This window comes from Carassius carassius, chromosome 26, assembly GCF_963082965.1.
Source record: "Carassius carassius chromosome 26, fCarCar2.1, whole genome shotgun sequence".
NCBI lineage: Eukaryota > Metazoa > Chordata > Actinopteri > Cypriniformes > Cyprinidae > Carassius > Carassius carassius.
Genome location: NC_081780.1, coordinates 7395922 through 7415706, shown reverse-complemented (window position 1 = coordinate 7415706; position 19785 = coordinate 7395922). Strand labels below are relative to the sequence as shown.

The window sequence follows — 19785 nt, the reverse complement described above, 5'->3', positions numbered from 1 at the left end:
AGTTTAGTTTTGTTATGTGCTTTTGATCATTTATTAGTTTTAGGTTATTGATTTATTTAATTTAATAAACTAAAGCTATCCCAATTGTTTCTGTAAATACAATAAAGAGGAAATCAAATACAATATGAGTTTTAAATTAAAAAGGGAAGTTAAAGGAGAAATGTTGCCTTGGAAACTAACTGAAATAAGTATGTTTAGGCATTAAAAAAACTAAAACTAAAACTGAAAAAGGAAAATGGTAACACTTTACTTGAAATCTTGTATTGGTTGTATATCAAATGTATAATGCATTATATATATATATTCATTATCATGTAGATGCAATAATATCCTTTCATAAATAATTAAACAAAATGCATTCAAATTCATTATAATACTTGCAGATTATTTGTTACATCTGAAATGATCTGTTTGTTGTGTTTTAATGCATTATACTTTGCAAGAGTCTAACAACGAATAGAGTGTTATAATGCATTATAACTGCGAATAACAAGACATTATTAATGCATTAAAAAATTTTCATATTAATTATAATGTATATAAGGCTTCAAGAAAATGTTCATTTTATAATTCTCAGTTTTATTTATGGTATATTACTGAATTTTATTTCTCACAGTTTTAGTTTAATTTATAGTAACAACACTGATTCAGACTGCACATGTGTGCAAATAATTAATCAGAAATAATAATTTTACAGCAGTAAATCCATTACAAACTGTAAAATAGTAATTCTAGTAATTCCATTTACAGAGAGCAAGAGAGAGATGTTTTGCCTTGGCTTTGACCTGAATCTCCTTTCTACCCAGAATCCTTAGGGCCATGGTGTATGTGTGTGAGTCAGACAATGTGAGGAGACCTCTGATTCATGGCAAACACTTACGCACACATGCCTTGTGCTCTCATAAGTGTACTTATGACACACACACACACACACACACACACACACACACACACACAGATCTCCAGGATACAGAATGGAACACTTGTTTTCTGAGGACACTTTTGAAGTGGGGGAGATGATGGATGTGTCGAGGGCAGCTTCGTTTCTGTTGCTCTCCTGTGAGTCACAGACACTTCATGTGCACACCCATTTCAGGTCAAACCCTGGGCATAGAATAAATGAACAGTGCTTAATATTTTGATAGAATTTGAAACATTAAAAAAAAAATACTAATCTCGTCATCATATAGATTTTGAAGTGGATGGATAATATAGAACTATATGTTTTATACAGCATCTTACAGCACACATTTTAGCCAAATACATCTGATTCATTGCGATGAAAAAAAAGAGATTGCACGCCATCTAGTGGTAATAAGCACACAGTGCGAACTTAAAAGACTACATTACAGAATGTGGATGAAAAGGAACTTTTAAGTTTTAAAAATTCAATAAATGTAATAAATAACTTTTTACTAAATAATTAATATTTACGACGGTTTACTATGTGTTTGGAATAATCCAGCACTTAAAATATAGAGTAAGTAGGCTAAAATATAATGCTTGGTGATTTTGTAAACAGAATGTCAGATTCTTACCAATTTTCTTGAACTTGAACGTGTCTGAGCAAAAAAAAAAAAAAAACTCTAAACGCGAACGACAAGGCTGCTGTTTCTTGTTAACCGCGGCTGTCGAGCACTACAAAGTGTCATAAAAGTAGTCCCCTATATTTAACGTCTTGTACAGTCAAGCTTAATGTCGTTTTTTTTTTTTTTTTTTGAGAACACACCGAAATATAAGCCTTCATTTGCAGAAAATGTTCGTTTTATTCATTCAGCTTTAAAACTAGCGCGTCACGAGGTGCTCCAGAACAAATGAAGTTTGCGCGGTTTCCACTGCTCCGCCTACCTCTCCTAATATGGCATCGAGAAGGCTGAGCCTCCGGTTGTATGCAAACAAACGCCGTCACGCTAGAAAATGGAGAATTCTGATACATATTATATAGGGGTTAGGGAGATGTTTTGATCGCAGAAAGTTTGATCTGGATGATAGAAATGACGCTTTCTGAATGTTTGAATCAATTTCTTCATAAAATAGTTCATTAACGAGACTCGACAATAGCAAAATAATGAAAATATTGGCTAACAATCCACAAATGTTATCTCGAATTTTTTTAATAACGGATTTTTAAAGATGATCTATTTAGACATTAGTTTACGTGCCAAAATAACCTTTAGTAAATGCAAGTTCAACACACGCGTCATGCTTTCATTAATTTTTGAGGGGACACCTGTATTTTTTCTTTTTTTAGTCGAAAAAATACCACACGTAAATTTAATCTTGAAATATTCTCAAATATTGGTTATAATGCAACGCTGTACAAACGCGCCCGTCTCTGGCTCAGCCAGCCAGCGAACTAGGATTTGAATTTAGCAGCTGGTGATGTGATCGACGTACTGAACGATCTAATCATGCCGGTGTTCTGTCGATTTGTCCTACCCCGTCAGATTTTTCTACCGTAGCGCAAAATTTTAGCTATATCTATCGATATATCCTGCCTCATCGAAAAAACCTACTTTGTACTACTGCTTCGCTCCTGTGACTATACCTAAAGTAACTTTATCGAAGATTCTTATTAGGCAATGGTATAGCCTATTTACAGTGCCAAGAACATCTTCAGATGGTCCTACCACTATAAAATAAACATGTAGGATGATTTTACAGCGCAAAATACCTCATCAGATTTTCCTACCACTATGAAATAAACATGTAGGATGATTTTACAGCGCAAAATACCTTATTAAAATAAACAGGATGATTTTACAGTGCAAAATACCTCATCAGATTGTCCTACCACTATAAAATAAACATGTAGGATGATTTTACAGCGAAACAATCCTTATTGAAATAAACCTAACCCAAATTATTACAATTTTTTTTTTCAATGGACTTACTTCATTTACAAATTCTCTTCCCTGATCTGAGAGAATTCTCTGGGGACAGCCATGTCTATAAATAAGGGAACAGAAATGTCTTACAACTTCAGCTGCTGTCTTTGCTTTTAAACGAAAGGCCTCAACCCACTCTGAGAAGTAGTCTGTAGCTGTTAGGATTGAAAGCCTTTTGCAGTTTTGGGTAATGGACCAGCTAAATCAAGCCCAACAAACTCCCAAACCACAGAAACCTATAAAATGCAAAGTAAAATAAATTTACAAAAGTAGTCTTATATACATAGAAAGCACATTAAATGAAAGTAAAGTTTCAAATTTAAAAAATTGAAATATGTTGGGAAAATAAAATGTCAAAATGTGGGTGAAATAATGTTCCATTGTAGAACAACATATGCTCTTATCCAGACGTCGTTTCTTTCAGGGAAGACCTTGCATTTTCCAACATGACAATGCCAGACCACATACTGCATCAATTACAACATCATGGCTGCGTAGAAAAAGGATCCGGGTACTTTTTCTACGGAAATGAGTAGACACAGGAAATGGCCAGCCTGCAGTCCAGATCTTTCACCCATAGAAAACATTTGTTGCATCATAAAGAGGAAGATATGACAAAGAAGACCAAAGAAGACAGTTGAGCAACTAAAAGCCTGTATTAGACAAGAATGGGACAACATTCCTATTCCTAAACTTGAGCAACTTGTCTCCTCAGTCCCCAGACGTTTGCAGACTGTTATAAAAAGAAGAGGGGATGCCACACAGTGGTAAACATGGCCTTGTCCCAACTTTTTTGAGATGTGTTGATGCCATGAAATTTAAAATATTTTTTTCCCCTTAAAATGATACATTTTCTCGGTTTAAACATTTGATATGTCATCTATGTTGTATTCTGAATAAATTATTGAAATTTGAAACTTCCACATCATTTGCATTCTGTTTTTATTCACAATTTGTACAGTGTCCCAACTTTTTTGGAATCGGGTTTCTAACAACCCTTTAGGTTGAATTTGAGTGCAAATCTACGAAGGTTCTGCCTTTTGGATCTATCATACCATGATGGGTACGATCCCACTGACAGGAGACAACACAGTGATTCACTTATCTTCCATACCTGTATAAAAAAAATAAAAAAGCACAAACAGAGAAAAGAGTAGCCTGAAAAAAGAATGTTTAGTAGAAGTCAGTTTAATGTTTTGTGTGTAATGAAAAAAAAAATTCTAACATGTCACTAGCATAAGCTGTTTTGTTTAACTTACTTAGATACTCAAGTATTTGTTCACAATAATTTCTAGGCTTTTCAAATTGAGTCATCTGAATAAACAATTGTACATGGAACAATATTGCACAAGTTCCCAGCATTCATTGCTGCCTGAAAACATTTTGTGTTCATTAAAATATTATAATTGTTTTAAATTTTACTATCTTAATGTATGCTGCTGCTGTTGTCACTGTCAGTTAGCTGTCATGTGGATCAGAGTTCATATTTTTACTGATTTAAAATTGATTGATCATCACCATGGTTGAGAATCGTGTGCTGAGGTATGTGCATCTCATTGCAAATTAAATTAAAGCTTGTGCTTATAAGCATAAATGCTTGTCTTCATTTACAAGATACAAGTACTATGTAGAAGACTTTGAACAATTTACTTTAATTTGATCTATATAAGAAAAAAACTTATTATTATAGATGTTAAGCAGTGCAAAATTCTACGTATCTTTGGTTGTTTAACACCTTTTTAAAAATTAAGTAGATTGACTTTTATTCAGATTATATGTTTATATATTTCGTTTGCTAGTTAAGTTAATTTAAGTTGATCGATTTCAATAGGTTGTCTATTTATTTATTTACGTTAGGTCAACTGTTTGTTTGATTTTGCAGTGTAACTATAATGGAGAAATTATTTTTTACATAAAATTTTTTTGAAATGGCTTACTAATCAGATAATTATATAACCTAACATATAACCTAACTTTTCAATGAAAAATGATAACAAAGATGATCCCTGGTGCTAGCTGGTTACGTAATGTGACATTAATCAGTTCTCATTACTACTAGCTGTCTTGGTATAATCAATACCACGACTTAGGTGCCCTTGAGCAAGGCATCGAACCCCCAACTGCTCCCCGGGCGCCGCAGCATAAATGGCTGCCCACTGCTCCGGGTGTGTGCTCACAGTGTGTGTGTGTGTGTGTTCACTGCTCTGTGTGTGTGCATTTCGGATGGGTTAAATGCAGAGCACAAATTCTGAGTATGGGTCACCATACTTGGCTGAATGTCACTTCACTAAAAAAAAAAAATACTAACAGAAATAGTCAAAAACTCGCGAGTAGTAAAAAAAACTATGGGCGTGACAAAATTATGTTCAGCGTGACAAAAATGACGCAATATCGATGTGCGCATGCGCTGTAATCCCTTGTAGGAAAATCTGACGGGTAGGATAAAATGTCAGGACGCCGGTTTTATTGTATCTAAATATCAATTTGTCTTTTGAAAGCTGCATTCAAAATCCACGTGCCCCCTCACTTTAAATGTGCACGCGCCTCTACACGCGCACGCAAGCTAGATCTTTTTGGGAATGATAATATAATGAGATATTAGTTAGTCATGTTGGCATGCATTTGTATTTATTTAATTTCCAATCACTTTCCCATGGGCATATATGAGACACTGCAAAGATCAGGTCCAGGTTGGATTATACAAGATTCCAAACAGGTATTTAGGAAAACATCTGACTAAATAACTAACAAATGTGTGTGTAGCTGAAATTAACAGCAGCTGGAATTTGCTGCAACAATATCAGATCTGTATCACAATACACACCAGCTCACCAGTGTTGCACACCTCCAAGCCCAGGTAGCTTTCTTTTGAAAACTTACCCATGCTCCAAAAGATGACTATTTATTGTGACTATTTAAAAAATTAGACTGTAAACTACGTGATGTGGTAACTTCACCTCTCACCAAACACAATATGAGAGTCAACAACATTCACAGATAGACTAGGCCTACAGAACATGTGTCCTCCAAATGCTGCAAAAATCAAAAGAAATATACATCAAAGAAATATACAAATAATCCACCCACGACCACCCTTAAATTATAGAGCAAATATTTATTTAGACAACCAAATGCATGCCAGAAACACCAATTTTACATAACTGACAGCTCCCTTCTCCTCCCTTGTTGCACCAGCCAGCTCCAAATCAACTCCATCTGGGTCAGGGCCATCTGCTGGAGATACCTCTGCATTTGCATTGAAATGACAATTTTGCCAAACAGTGGGGGGAAACCTGTATGTGTGAAAAGACTATAGACCTATAATACATAAAAAGGGACAGGCTATGTCTAGATGCAAATGGCAAAAATATTCACATCTCGTACATCTTGCATGGCACAAAAATGACCTCTCGCACGACACACTGACTATAAAAAATAAAGATGCACAAAGGAAGATTTCACATGCAGTGTGTTCTTCACGGCATCTAATCTGTCATAAGCCACACATCTTTTAGGGAGATTCACAGCTAATCATTGGAGATGATTTAATATTTCTCGTTAGTTTTGCACGATGAAGTTAAAGCAAGACCTAAAGATAAGATTAAGACAGAAAAAAGAAAGAACGACCGAAATGAAGAAAGGAAGCATGTAAAACTGAATTAAAAGAATACAGATCTGCAAACACTCAACAAGAATCTGAGCCTAAAAACAAATACTTGGTCCGCCTACTTGAATCATGGCCAATGAGCCACGTTTACAAATGAATAGAAAAAAATGATATAAAAAATAAATGCAAGCCTTTGAACAATAAACAATAATCAACCAGCAATAAATAATCAAGTGGTGTTCTGCTGTATATATATGTACATATACTAGGGTCACTCAGCATTCAGCCTAACATAGACTGATTTAGGAAATCAATGACGCAAACGTATGTAATATGAGTAATAATAATTTAGAAATACACTACAGACATTATGGAAGTATCTAAAAACATCTTTCAAAAGACGTTCTTTCATTTTTACGCAACCAACATTTAAAACGATCGTCTAGGCGGCTGTAATCGGCAGATAGTTCCACTATGCAACTGGCTTGGAAGAGCTTATTCATTCAACTCATGCACGTTGTATTTGAAACTTAAATTTTGGCAGAAATGGTCACCACAGTTATTGACTGTTTTTAGTCAGTCAGGCCCACTTGATTATCTGAAACATAATTAACACGAACATCAAAATGCTTCTGAGGATCAGAGGTTAGACAATAAGGCATGCCTTAATTTCACCTTTGACCAGTTGTCCATAATTACTTAGTGTTATTCTATGTACAGTACAATGCTTGCTTATATATTACAGTCTTTACAAATCTAAGCAACTGGCTTCCAGTTTTCCAGGTGCCCAGTTCACTCCACCATGTCTTTTTTTCATATCTTGTTAAAAGAGTTCTTCTTTTTCCATTGGCACTATCCCATTGTATCGCAAAGGATTTTTGGCAAACGACCACCGCACATCCTCTGATGAAAACATCACGTGTATGACGACGGATCTATAACACTAGGAGTGTAAAAGGTCTTTGCTGTCACATCACAACAACAAAATCAATGTGCTTTCCCTGGTGAACAAGAGACGTGAGCAGGATTCACCATTTTTGAGTTTTGTGCTATTGATTATGCACGCCTGTCTGTCGTATGAGTGACTGATGCAGATGTTTACAAGTGTCTCTTGAGTGTGTGTGAGTGTATCTCACACACTGCGCGGTGGTCTCTGCTGTTCGTGGGTCCTGCGGTTGCGCCCCCTCTTGTTCTCCTGAAGCTGTTTCCACTTGGCTGTGTTAGGAGGTCCTCTTTGTGGGGTCTGGGTACCTCTTTTTCCTTGGCTGGGTTGCGATTTTTGGTTCTCAGGAGCACTTTGGACCTTCTGCATGCTTTGAGTGTCCGGTTTGATGCTTTGGCTCTCCGTGCTCACTGTACTTCCTGGGATTTGACTTCTTTGCAAACCTGTGGACTTTGGGAGAATCTGAGGAGTTGGGTTGTTCTGCACCTTTGGTGTGTTTTGCACCCTCTGCGTTGGGTTCTGCAAACTCTGAGCCGTCCTTTGAGGGGTCTTATCTGTTTTTGTCCCGACGCCAGCTATGGGGTTGACTTTGGGGGTTTTCTTTCCCTTTGGCTTCTTCTCTCGTTTCCAAACGCGCTCGCAGAACTCATCCACACTGTTGAGGTCTGGGTGCTCCAGGAGGCTCATGAAATCCCGGTACCAGAGTTTGTGTTTAGGGGAAGGATCCTTATCATTGGCTCCTGCTCGGAGCATTAGCTCACCCACGCGCTGAGACGGGATGACCTGGAGATTAATACGCCGCAGGGGCTGGATGAAGCCGTGTTCGATGGCGTGGCAGTGATACACTCCCGAATCGGCCTGGGTTAGACTTCGGATCAGCAGACCCTGGCCTGTAAGACTCAGCCTTTCATCAATCACAATCTGACATGGAGAAAAACAGATTGAGTTTATTAACACATTTTCATAGATTTTAACCTAAAAAATGGCCTCAGACCAGAACGTAACTGCTGATCTTACACCTGGGGTGCAAAGAAAACTACAGCACAGCTGGGGATTTTCTTACACAGCAGGAAGGCTGAAATCTGACCATTATTACATTAACATAATGACCGTCTGCGGTGAGGTGTTACTTTAGCACTATTTTTTGCCTGATAATATCTGAAAGATAAACACAGCTGGTGTATGTGATGGTGGGTGGTAAGGGGGGTCATTATGTCATATCCTGTTCAATAAAATACCTTAATTTAGTAGTAATAATATTTCCCTTTTTTTGTAAAAAAGCAACACTTTTGGGGGGGGGGGGGGGGGGGGGGCTATTAAAAATGTTTCACTTTAACTTTAACTATTATAATATCTTGGTGTATCTATAAAATAAACATTAAAATATTTGAAGATTTTTGTTTAAATTTTCATTTTGTGTCTACTAATTTATTTTATTTAATATTTATTTTAATTTATAAACATTTTTTAGATTTTGTTTCAGGATTGTAAAGAAACCGTTTATTTGAAAAATATATATTTTTGTAAATGAATAAAAAATCATTAACTTTTGATAATTTTAATGCATCCTTGTTGAAAGAGAGTATTAATTTCTAAAAAAAAAAAAAAAAAACACAAAAAAGGACTGACCCCTAACTTTTGAACAGACATTCTGTCTATTTGGCAAAGCTTTTGACACAGAAATGACATTTGTAATGTGAAAATTAAAAATGTTCTTTCTGCATTCATAAAAAATGACTGCTACTTTGGACAGATTAAACAGAATAGCAGTAATCTTTAAATTAATTCAAAACAGTGTTAGACTGTTAAAACCTTTAAGATTGCCAACTGATCTAATGTGTGAAGAATCTGGAAACTGACCACGCCAAGAGAAATGTGAAAATGGTTCCAATACATTAAGTCGTTTATATTATTTGCAGTCCTGCATGGATTTTCCAATGATCACAATGACAGCATATTATTTAAGTGCATGTTTTGCTGACCTACGTTATTTATACGTTTGTGTGTGTGTGTGTGTGTGTGTGTGTGTACCTCATGTTTACGCTCATCACTGGGTCTCTGTAGCTGCCAGTAGATTAGAGCTCTCTGAGACTTCGGGCTGCATTCCAGAAACATGCTGCTGTTCTCTATGCCATACACACTTCTCTCCTCCACACTGCTGTATCCTTCCAGATCATCTAACACACACACACAAACACACACAAGGAGGTAATGTTCAGTGCTGAAATAGAACGGTGTGCCAGTGTAGCCTACACAAATGAAAGATTACAATGCATCAGTCCTTCTCAAATGTTCAGGCATGCTGATTTAATTAATATTTAGTTACAGGACGTTGCTTTTGAGGTGCAATTTTAGTAGACCACAACTGCACAATTTTCAAAACATTATATTACAGAAGAGGTGTAATGAATGGTCCTTGCTGTATATAATGTTATAGAATATCTAAGAAGATCTTTTTTCAAGCATTTTTTTCTTGAAATAAGGGGACTTGCAACAACTGTGCATGTCCTCATGTTGGTTTGGGCAACCTATTAATTATGTCTGATCAGAAATAAATAAATATACTTACCATTGTGGTGCAGATCAGAGCACTGGGAAAGAGGATCCCCATTTCTGATGTCCTGACGCCTCGTTCTCCTGTAAAAAACAAAACTTGGATTAGACACATGTAATGTAGATCTTTGCATATTCTAAAACACTAAAATTGACCCTAGTATTAAGTTTAGTATTTGCAACACTACTTCAGTCAGGCCTCTAGAGGGCACTGTTGTTTCAATCAAACAACTACATTGTACCATATTGTCTCACAGACAATCTCAAGATGATGTGAGGTTTATATGGTGAAATACTTTAGCTTTATACAACAATAATTAAAACATTTGCGTAAACAATGTGCCTCTGCGGCACTTTCAACTTTGCCCAACACTGACTCATCCGATGCGGATAAACTGTTTGTCCACAAAAAAAGCCAGAAAGGGAAATAATTCCATGTGGTTCTGTGGTTCACATCACACTTTTATGTGTATGTAGGAAAGAAAGTGCTGAATGTGCCCTAGTTTTAATTCAGAAACATGATTCATGGAGAGATCTTTCATGATGTTCATTACTGAATTTCAAACCTCACAACCTTCAAATATCTTGTAATAACCGCTATAGTCATTCTCAGCTAAAACAGTCTTTAAGTCTCCATCAGAAGAGTTTTGTCGAGTGGTGTGGACCATCCTAGTGTGTGGACCATGAGGGTGTGTTGAGACCAAAGCCATGGCCCTCTTCTTCCTCTGTGAAGGTGTAGCTGGCAAAGCATGCAGTGTGTGTGTGCGTGTGTGTTAACAGCGGGTATGTGGCGTATTGTGAGCATGTGTTTATAGTGTGTTTAAAAGCAGCCTGAAATACTTGGATCCAGGTGTTTGTGCTTGTCGACGCATGTGTGTCCAGATGCAGAATTTGTAGTGCACTAAACACCTGAAAAGTGAACATGGTGCCATAATTTGTGTTAATATGTCACTGACTTAAAGGGATAGTTCACCCAAAATAGTTTTGTTTACTCTCATAAATATTTTTAAAAATGCTTTTTTGTCCATACAATGAAAGTTAATGGGGGCCAAAATAACTCCTCTGGACAAAAACGGTTATTCATTTTTCACAGAAGAAAGAAAGCCATATAGGTATGGAATAGCACGAGGCTAAATAAATAATGCCAGAACTTTTAGCGGTGGGTGAACTGTCTCTTTTAGAATATGTAATTTGATCCGTATTCCAAAATAAAGCTATCAAAATGTTAAAGAATAAAATAATTCTCATCAAATATTTACTTACCTCTTAGCAGTTGGAAAATATCGAGAGCACTCTGTCCCGTCCCAGGCACAATATGGATCTCTTGCTAGGCAGCACTCTGCACAGGCCTTCCCGTAGACCTCACAGCGGTGCAGGGGCATCTGGGAAATCCCTAAATCTGACCCGAGGTACAGCTGTTGCTGTTGACAGATGAACATATAAGTCTATTAGGACACGGTTTGCTCTCTGTTAATGGCTGGTGAAGAGTAATATCAAGCAGACGTACTTGTTTAGTGGAGAGCTCCATGGCAGTAATAGGTGTTGGCTCCTAGAAGGGAAAACAGAACAAGTTTAATCTCATTTTAAGATCTGAGGATATTTTTTTGATGACATGCTGTGGCTATGCAGACAGATTTATGGGGGAGCAATTAAATGTACTAAGGTGAAAATTATAGTTGGAGGATTTCGATTCCAATAGCAAGCAGAAACACAGCTCTCTGGGTAATGAACAGTTGGCACTCATACCCTGAACACCGTCATCTCTTCCAGCACCACTTCCTCCAGATCATGCCAGCTTTCCCTGGGAATGGTCACCACCTTCAGCACAGTTCCTAAATCTAATTTAAGATTAGAATTTTTTAATATTCATCAGTTGTACAATATTTCTTAGTAATTGTAACATTATTTTTTTCACGTGTCAGTGAAATAAATGAGTAAATATTATGAGTTGAAATGACATGAAGGCGGATAAAAAATATATAGTTTTTTATTTTTGTGTGAAACTCTTAAAAAAAATCTAAAAGGGGCTTTTTGACATGGGTATGACACAGGTATTACAAGGAGAGGGTGACTTATGAGGACATAACCCATGTCCCCATTTTTCAAAATGCTTCTAAACCATACAGAATGAGTTTTTTTTTTGAGAAAGTAAAATGCACAAGTTTCCTGTGAGGGTTAGGGCTAGGTGTAGGGTTGGTGTAGGAACATAGAATATACAGTGTGTACAGTATAAAAACCATTACGCCTATGGGATGTCCCCACTTTTCACAAAAACAAACGTGTGTGTGTGTGTGTGTGTATGTGTGAAGGACAACTACAAAAAAAAAACAAAAAAAAAACAAATTCATTGATGAACCAGAAACCCTGGATATGTGTGGAATTTTTAAAACTGTGATTTCTAGAACTAGCATATCCTTATCTTGTAAATCACAAGCAACTGGAAAAGTCATAGAGCCTTTGTTGAGGAGAATAAGTCAAAAAGGTTGTGAACAGCTGCTTGTGAATTACAAAAGTGGAGTGATTTCTTGGCTTTATACAGCAGTTATATGTCTGTATTGATGTGCTGGTTGGTTTTACTAACCTGTGCCGATGAACATGACATCGTACTGGCCGTCCTCAGCTTCCACACGATCCACCACCAGCTGAGTAAACTGGTACTCCACATTTGTGCGCACCACAATGGGCTTCCCACCCATGGGTTGCACAGGGTTATACATTGCTGGGTGCAGGCGTGCAAATGTAATTACATCATCAGGAAGGTCTTTAGTGGAGTCAAAGCCTCCGAACGTTTTGCTGGGACACTATGGTGGGTAAAGGAGGGGAGATTAAGGGTTAAAATAAATCTCATTGATACACAGGTTCAAGTTTCAATGTCACACTCTGAATAATGTAGTGTGATTTTAGTTCTTTTAGTATACATTTAAAGTAATGCAGCAATGTATTTTTGCGAGGATAATTTTTAGACAAATGTAGTTTTAAATGTGCAAGCAAACAGTTGGGGTTATAACAGTATACCTGTTGGAAAAATAATGCAATTAAGTATTTTAACAAAAGTGCACATATATGAAGCTATAGCTTGTCAGTTTTGTGATAATGCCAGATATATTGGCCAGTACTCACTGTGCCAGGACGGGGGTATGGCACTCTGCCCTGAAAGGGAACCCACTGGTAGTTTGGCCCATCCCTGTGGGCATATGGACCTAGAAATACCCTTCGGATGTCTGCCATACTATACATGCATATAGCCGATCCACGGAAGATATTACTGAGGAAAGAAGAAGAGACAACAGAGGCTAAATCATTGATAGAAAACAAAATATTTTGACATTTTGTGTAAAGTTTTACTAGAAGTGGATATATCACTTCTAGTAAATTTCTATAATTTACTATATCACTATAGTAAATTATCCATTTCAACGCATTTAAATTATTTACATTTAACAAGAATAAATTGGGCAGGACAATTTATTTTGGATCATGATTTGACAAAACCGATTGAAAAGTCTTTATGAAGACTAATGAAAAATAAGAGGGCTTGTCAATGTCATCTGGGTTTGTACATTTTGATGAAAGATCATGAAGGCAAATTTAATATGCACAAATGTATCACACACAATAAGAGCAGAAACGTGTGTTAACACAGTTAATAGGGTTGATTTTGATTTCATGTGATGTATAAAATTAGCATTTGTATTGCAGTGTATGTGTGTGTATCCAAGCACGTATTCCCCCTAAACAGCCATGAGAACAAACACACTGTGGTGATCAGCCCATAGCATTTGTAAAATGTTAATTAGCGAGAAAATCAATTAACCACAGGGCACATGAATAAACTAATTCCCCATGACTCAGTCAGGGTCCCAGACATAAAAATGCACACACACATACATGTGCTTACACACTCTAACACACATACCCAGATAAAGCGAGAGATAAAATACTGATCCATCACCCCAGCGTTCATGCCTCATTAAGTGGCAATATTAAAAGCAAGTCCCTAGAATGCACTTCTATTCATCTCAGAAATGGGGCACTTAGAAAACCAATTAAAGCAGTCTAATTCTTTAAAGCCCGTAATTGAATTTTCGAGTGTTGTGTTCCCTGCATACATTAGGAAATCAGTGAGGTGGGAACACATGAACAGAATGTGCAGGTTTGGACGACCGCTGCTTTTGCTTCTCTCTCGCTTTTTGGCAGTGATTAATCGTGATATGTTTGTCCTCTTCCTCATCTCGTGTTTACATGCACGCACACCTCCATACACACACACAGTGTGCTCATCCATCATCTTAAGTCTTTTCTTCTTTTGAACATCGTTTATCTGCTTTTGTTACTGCCTACACCCCTCCCCAACCCTCTGCTCCTTGCCAGCAGGCACAGAGAAGAGGGTGTCTGACTGGGGAGTGAGATTCAGGTTACCACCTTAATCATATTTCCTCTGAGCTGTGCTGAGCCAAAGCTGAATTGACAAACAGGTAAGAGAGGGCAGAGACAAGGATAAGGAGGAAATTCCCATCCAGAGTGTAGTGATGTGAAGCGCCTGTCTGAGTCTAACCAGATTACTACACTGCAAAGCTTCTAAAAACACATCAAAAAATCACTGCCATCTCATAAAAGAGAAGAGAAAGAAGGAAGAAAGGTTAGAAAAAAGAACGAAGGGATAAAAAAAGGAAAGGTAAGGCAAAGAATATAGAAATTAAGGAAGGAAGGAAAGAAGGAAAAAGCCAGAAAAGAAAGGAGAAAAATTATATGGGAAAGGAAAGGAGGTAGGAATAGTATGGGAAAACAAAAAATAAGGAAGGACACAGGAAAAAAATAAAGAAGACCAATAAAAAAAAAAAACAAAGAAAGGAAAGGAAAGACAAAAAATAAGGAAGGACAAAGAAAAGAAAGACAAACAGTAAAAAAAAAACTAAGAAAGGAAAGGAAATTAAAGGAAAGGGAAGATTTCTATGCAACGTCTCTTAAAATGTTTCATACGCTTAATTGTATGTATTTTAAGTATTTCTGTATTACCTGGATGTTGTAAACACAGCATAGATCACTGGGTTCTTTGGGTCTTTAGCACTCATTAGAAACACATCCTCTGGAAGTGAAATAAAGAAACATTTGGAGTTATTAAAAGTGGAAAAAAAACACCTTAAACTCTACTGACAGCATCTGGAATGTTGCAATGGAGGTTTATGGGCCAACTGTTGCAAGTTTGCCCCATAAACTTCCATGTTTTTTAAAGCTTGAGGGATGAGTAGAAATTGTTTCCAGTGGTGACAGCATACCATGGATGCTGTCGACTTAACTATTTCATGCATTTCCCACAAGATTTCTTTAAAGATGCATTTCTGACTTCATATTATTGTTCATATAATTATGTTCAAACTAAACAATCATAGAAATTCCTTACGCAGTTCATCAAAATGCGTGTCTATTCCATTGAGGCCGGGAACTGAGCAAGTCAGCTTGGCTTTCAAGAAGGTGGTCCATTTGTTCACAAGACTCCTATGTCCACCCATGTCATTCTGGAGAAAATGCAAGCAGATTAGTCACATCTTCTTTAAAAACCGCATAAAGCTTTGAATACTGACATTATTTCCAAATGCACTTGAATGTGCATGATTTATGTTTCCATCTGTGATGATACCTTACACAGTTGTCCTATCCTGGAGATAGTAGCTTTGCCTGTATGTTCACCATCCATAGCGTTCTCTTTGAAGAACAGGAAGATCTTGTCATCTTCAGGATTATCACTCTCTGGGATCAGGTGTATTCCTAGAAACCTGGGGTCTGGAGTACACACAATGCATCAGAACTTCAATTTCCACAAGACTGAAAGAACAAACAGAAGAAATTGAGTTGTTTAAAGAAATGAGTGAACACTTCATTGAATCCCTTTTAGCTGTTCCAAAATGAGCCGAGACCTCAGTATTGCCAGTTACAGGGGGATCACTCTTACCCAACCGTGACTGCTCTCTCTTGCAGAAACGAAATGTAACACGTCCCCCACCCACGTGGGCGGCACACGCTTAAAGCAACATGCAGTGCTGCATTACGGCCCAACAGACCCAACAGGATATGGTGCTTAAACTGCGGAACGAACATTTACCAAAGAGTGACTCCGTTCATGCACTGAAAGTGTGTATGTGTCCATAGAGACGCCAATGAAACAGTGCCGCCCATGTCATTCAATACACCGACTGCTTCATTTAACTTGACATTAAACTTGTTCCAGCCAAACTTTCGAAAGTTTGCTCTGTAAAGACTGATCCTCTTTGAAGTGCGGGAAGAATAACCATCAACAGCCATCGGCTTCATTGTCTGAAGATGGCGAGAGGCCCGTGTTTCTATTGATAAGGCTTGATAGAATATCCATTTGACTAATCCTCCAAACGACACTGGCTCTTTTGTGCGAGAGAGACAGCTTTCAGAGCGGGTGAAATAGAACTAACGTCCGATGTATCCGTGGTAACAGATGGTGAGGATTAAGGTGAGATGAGCATTTTCAAAAGCACCTTTCCTCGCGGATAGAGGAGGGTATTGATGGCATGGATGGTGACCCTGTGTGAGGACTGAAATGAGAGCCACTTGCAGGAACAGCTGAGACAGGATTAACTTCATGGGAAAACACTGACCGACTCTCCTATCTTGATATTGACCTTTTGTGTTCCATAAGTCTGCAAAAATGCAGGCGGGATGTTAGAGGAAACACTCAACACCCCGGCTGAGCTAATCTCTCCTGCAGACGTTCACAAAGAGGCTCTTTCTTTCACTCACACAGATATGGGCACATACACATTCATGTGAAGGGACATAAACTTGTGCACACTAAAGAAAACCCATAAATTTACATTTATTTCACACATTTGCTCTTGGCAGACACATGCTTAGCAAAGTAACATATACTGTGTGATGATTTTACCAGGCAGCTAAGGATAGAAATTGAGTGCTAGGATGAAAATCATAAAGGGTCTATAAAAACACATGGACAGACACATACGCAAGCATATGTATATATAACGTCTTTTTGAACTCCTTAAAAATACACACTGAGACAATATTTCAACTAGGAATGGGCAGCATGACTAATATCTCATATCACAGAATGAGGTAGAAGCAGAATTAACTGTTGTGCCTCTCAAAACAACACGCATTAATTAATAAATCAGCGGTTTTGAAATAATCAGTTAAATAAATTAATCTGTGACTCACTCAAATACAGTCCCTTGATTCGTTCCTGATTTAATAAGCATTTTTGAACAAACTAGTTGAATTAATAATTCAAACCAATGCTCATAAAGGCAGTGTCTTAATTTGTTCCTGAACAAATCAGTCAATATGAACAAATTGGTTGAATAAATGACCCAGTGACTCACTCATAAAGACAAATACTTAATTTGTTCTTGAAAGAATCAGCATTTTTAACAAATAAGTTGAAAAAATGATTCAGTAAATCACTCATAAAGACAGTCACTTGATTAGTTCCTGAACTGATCCAAATTTTTGAACAGATCCATTTGACTGAATGATTTAATCACTTGCTCACAAAGACAGAAGTTACTTCAGAATTGTTTAAACAATTAGTTAAATTAATAATTCAGTTACTCCCTCATTGAACAAATCTGGTGAAAGAATGATTCAGTGATTTACTCAAAGAGTCACTTGTGCATTTCAATCTAAACGTATATATATTCAATAACCAGCCTGTAGTAGTTGAGAACACAGCATTTTTACCATTCAGCCATCTAGAATCATGCTGCTCAGTTCTGATTGGATGATGTGACCCAAGTGTTCGGAAAATGGCAAAGTCTCGTCCCATGAAGTCTGCTGATGTTCCAGAATACAGTTCTTCATCTGACAAATAAATAAGAGCATGCAATCTCCAATTAGTTAACACTGATTCTAAAACTTTAAAACCAAAACATCACCATCTCTGACTGACTCACCAATCAGGAGGGATGAGGACTGCATCTTTGGATCATAGGGACTTTTCCCACGTCCGTTCTCAATGTAGTTGGCATCCAGTCTGAAGATGTTGTCCTGAGCAAAGGGATAATGAATTAACCAACCACAGCAAGGCATGAATAATAAATGGATGAGGAAATGGAGAGGTGAGTCTCTCAATATTCAAAAAGCTGTTAAAAAGATGCTGTTTTTGAAGAAAAACATTCATAGAAACCTTCTTTAGATTTGGATCTCCAAACTCACAGCAAAAAAAAAAAACAGCTCTCAAGTTATCTTCTATTATGTTCAGTGTGCTCAGGCCATGATTAATTTGCGTGGATCAAATATTGAAATTCACTGACATTTTTCCACAGTGTAAAGGCCATCTCATTTCCCACAGTTGAGGCACTTCTAAATAACACACTTGTGCTTTGTGACACTCTCATTTTCTACTTCACTGGGCCGAAATTGTTAACAGGGTAGATGTTAGCAGCAGATAGGCATTATTAATTTCCTTTTCATTTCTTTAAACGTTTTGGTGAATTTGCCTTGGAGATATTGTATGTATGCACATGAGCGTGTGAGTATGTTTTAGGGCCATTGCTTTCCTGGGATTGAACTAGACTAAGATAATTAATTTGATCAATTATTAATATCGACTGTGTTGTGTACCTCTGCTCGCTTGCCTATCTCCAGGTAAGAACAGATAGGATGGAAAGCTCCGGTGCCACATATGTAAATATGTGTCTGGTTATATGGCTGCAGCACACGCACAAAGTTTGAGCATTCTTTCTGTAAAAGACAACATAAAAAATATCTGTTAAACAAGATAATACAAAACATGCCTATTAAAAAGATATTGGATATGGCACTTGGATATGGAACATTAAGCAACCACCCATACACCTTATCAACCTACTTTTGTTTAAGTAAGAACCACACACATTTTCTTTAAAAAATGTGAAAACAGTTTGTAAATATCATAATTTCTCACTTTCAGACTCTCTGGTTCTATATTACCCCTCTTATGCAGTTATTTTACATTTATGATTCATGATGAAATACTGCACTTACATTTTAAGAACAACTAAATTGTAAGTGCAGGAAAAGATCTGTAATACATAGGTAAATGAGACATTTAAAATCTACGTAAACCTAATATTTAAGATTTTAGTGTAATTAAATTGCCTTTGAGGTCATGCCGGTTGAGTGATGACGATCCCACCTATTTCATCCATCTCAATATCCTGTCAGCCAACTCTCATTAGCGCTGAAAAGTGTGTGTGTGTCTGGTTTTGATGAAAGGTAAATGTATAGCACATGTCTTAAGGCCATCTGAATGAGTTGCCGAGAGCCGATGAGTGAATTGTTTCATGTGAATGAATGCTCTTTAACTCCCTTTCATTTGCAAGATATGCGAGGACCAGGTTCAACAATAATAAACTGACACATTATAAACACACTGCATGAACAAACACACAACCATGCGCATGCACACACCTTTCCACAGCTATTGATAAAATAAAGCAGGTCCATCTGTGTAAACACTGATGGTCTCGGCCCGACGTGTGCTGTCTGAATGCGAGTTGTCATTTAAGAGCACAGGAAAGGGTGTTGTCATCTCTATGTGTGTTTTCACCACAAAAAGACACATACACACTCTTATTTAGCACATGTGTGTGTGAAGAAAGCCAAACAGAAGAATAGATAAATGCAGGCCTGTTTCCCTAGATTACATCCACTTCAGTTCAGATTGAGCAAGCTATTCAAAGCAGATAATAAATGCTTGTATAAGGCTCAGATTTTCTGGCAACATGTTCAGTTTTCTTACAAATCCAGTGACCTCAATTACCTGCAAC

At 37.2% G+C, this 19785-nt stretch overlaps 1 protein-coding gene across 2 annotated transcripts in view; it reads right to left on the bottom strand.

Moving 5' to 3' along the window:
* Window positions 1-5985: 5985 nt before the first annotated feature.
* Window positions 5986-19785, bottom strand: part of LOC132105669 (semaphorin-3aa-like) — a 112183-nt gene continuing 98383 nt past the window's right edge. For both annotated transcript variants that reach the window (XM_059510951.1, XM_059510950.1), the window contains 14 exons: window positions 18599-18718; window positions 17929-18022; window positions 17717-17836; window positions 15630-15772; window positions 15393-15507; window positions 15008-15077; window positions 13112-13256; window positions 12573-12792; window positions 11738-11829; window positions 11499-11540; window positions 11255-11412; window positions 10008-10075; window positions 9470-9615; window positions 5986-8359 (listed from right to left, as the gene is read on the bottom strand). In XM_059510951.1, coding sequence (XP_059366934.1) covers window positions 7628-8359; window positions 9470-9615; window positions 10008-10075; window positions 11255-11412; window positions 11499-11540; window positions 11738-11829; window positions 12573-12792; window positions 13112-13256; window positions 15008-15077; window positions 15393-15507; window positions 15630-15772; window positions 17717-17836; window positions 17929-18022; window positions 18599-18718 — 2265 coding nt within the window. In that variant the 3' untranslated portion in view covers window positions 5986-7627. The remainder of the gene's footprint in view (window positions 8360-9469; window positions 9616-10007; window positions 10076-11254; window positions 11413-11498; window positions 11541-11737; window positions 11830-12572; window positions 12793-13111; window positions 13257-15007; window positions 15078-15392; window positions 15508-15629; window positions 15773-17716; window positions 17837-17928; window positions 18023-18598; window positions 18719-19785) is intronic.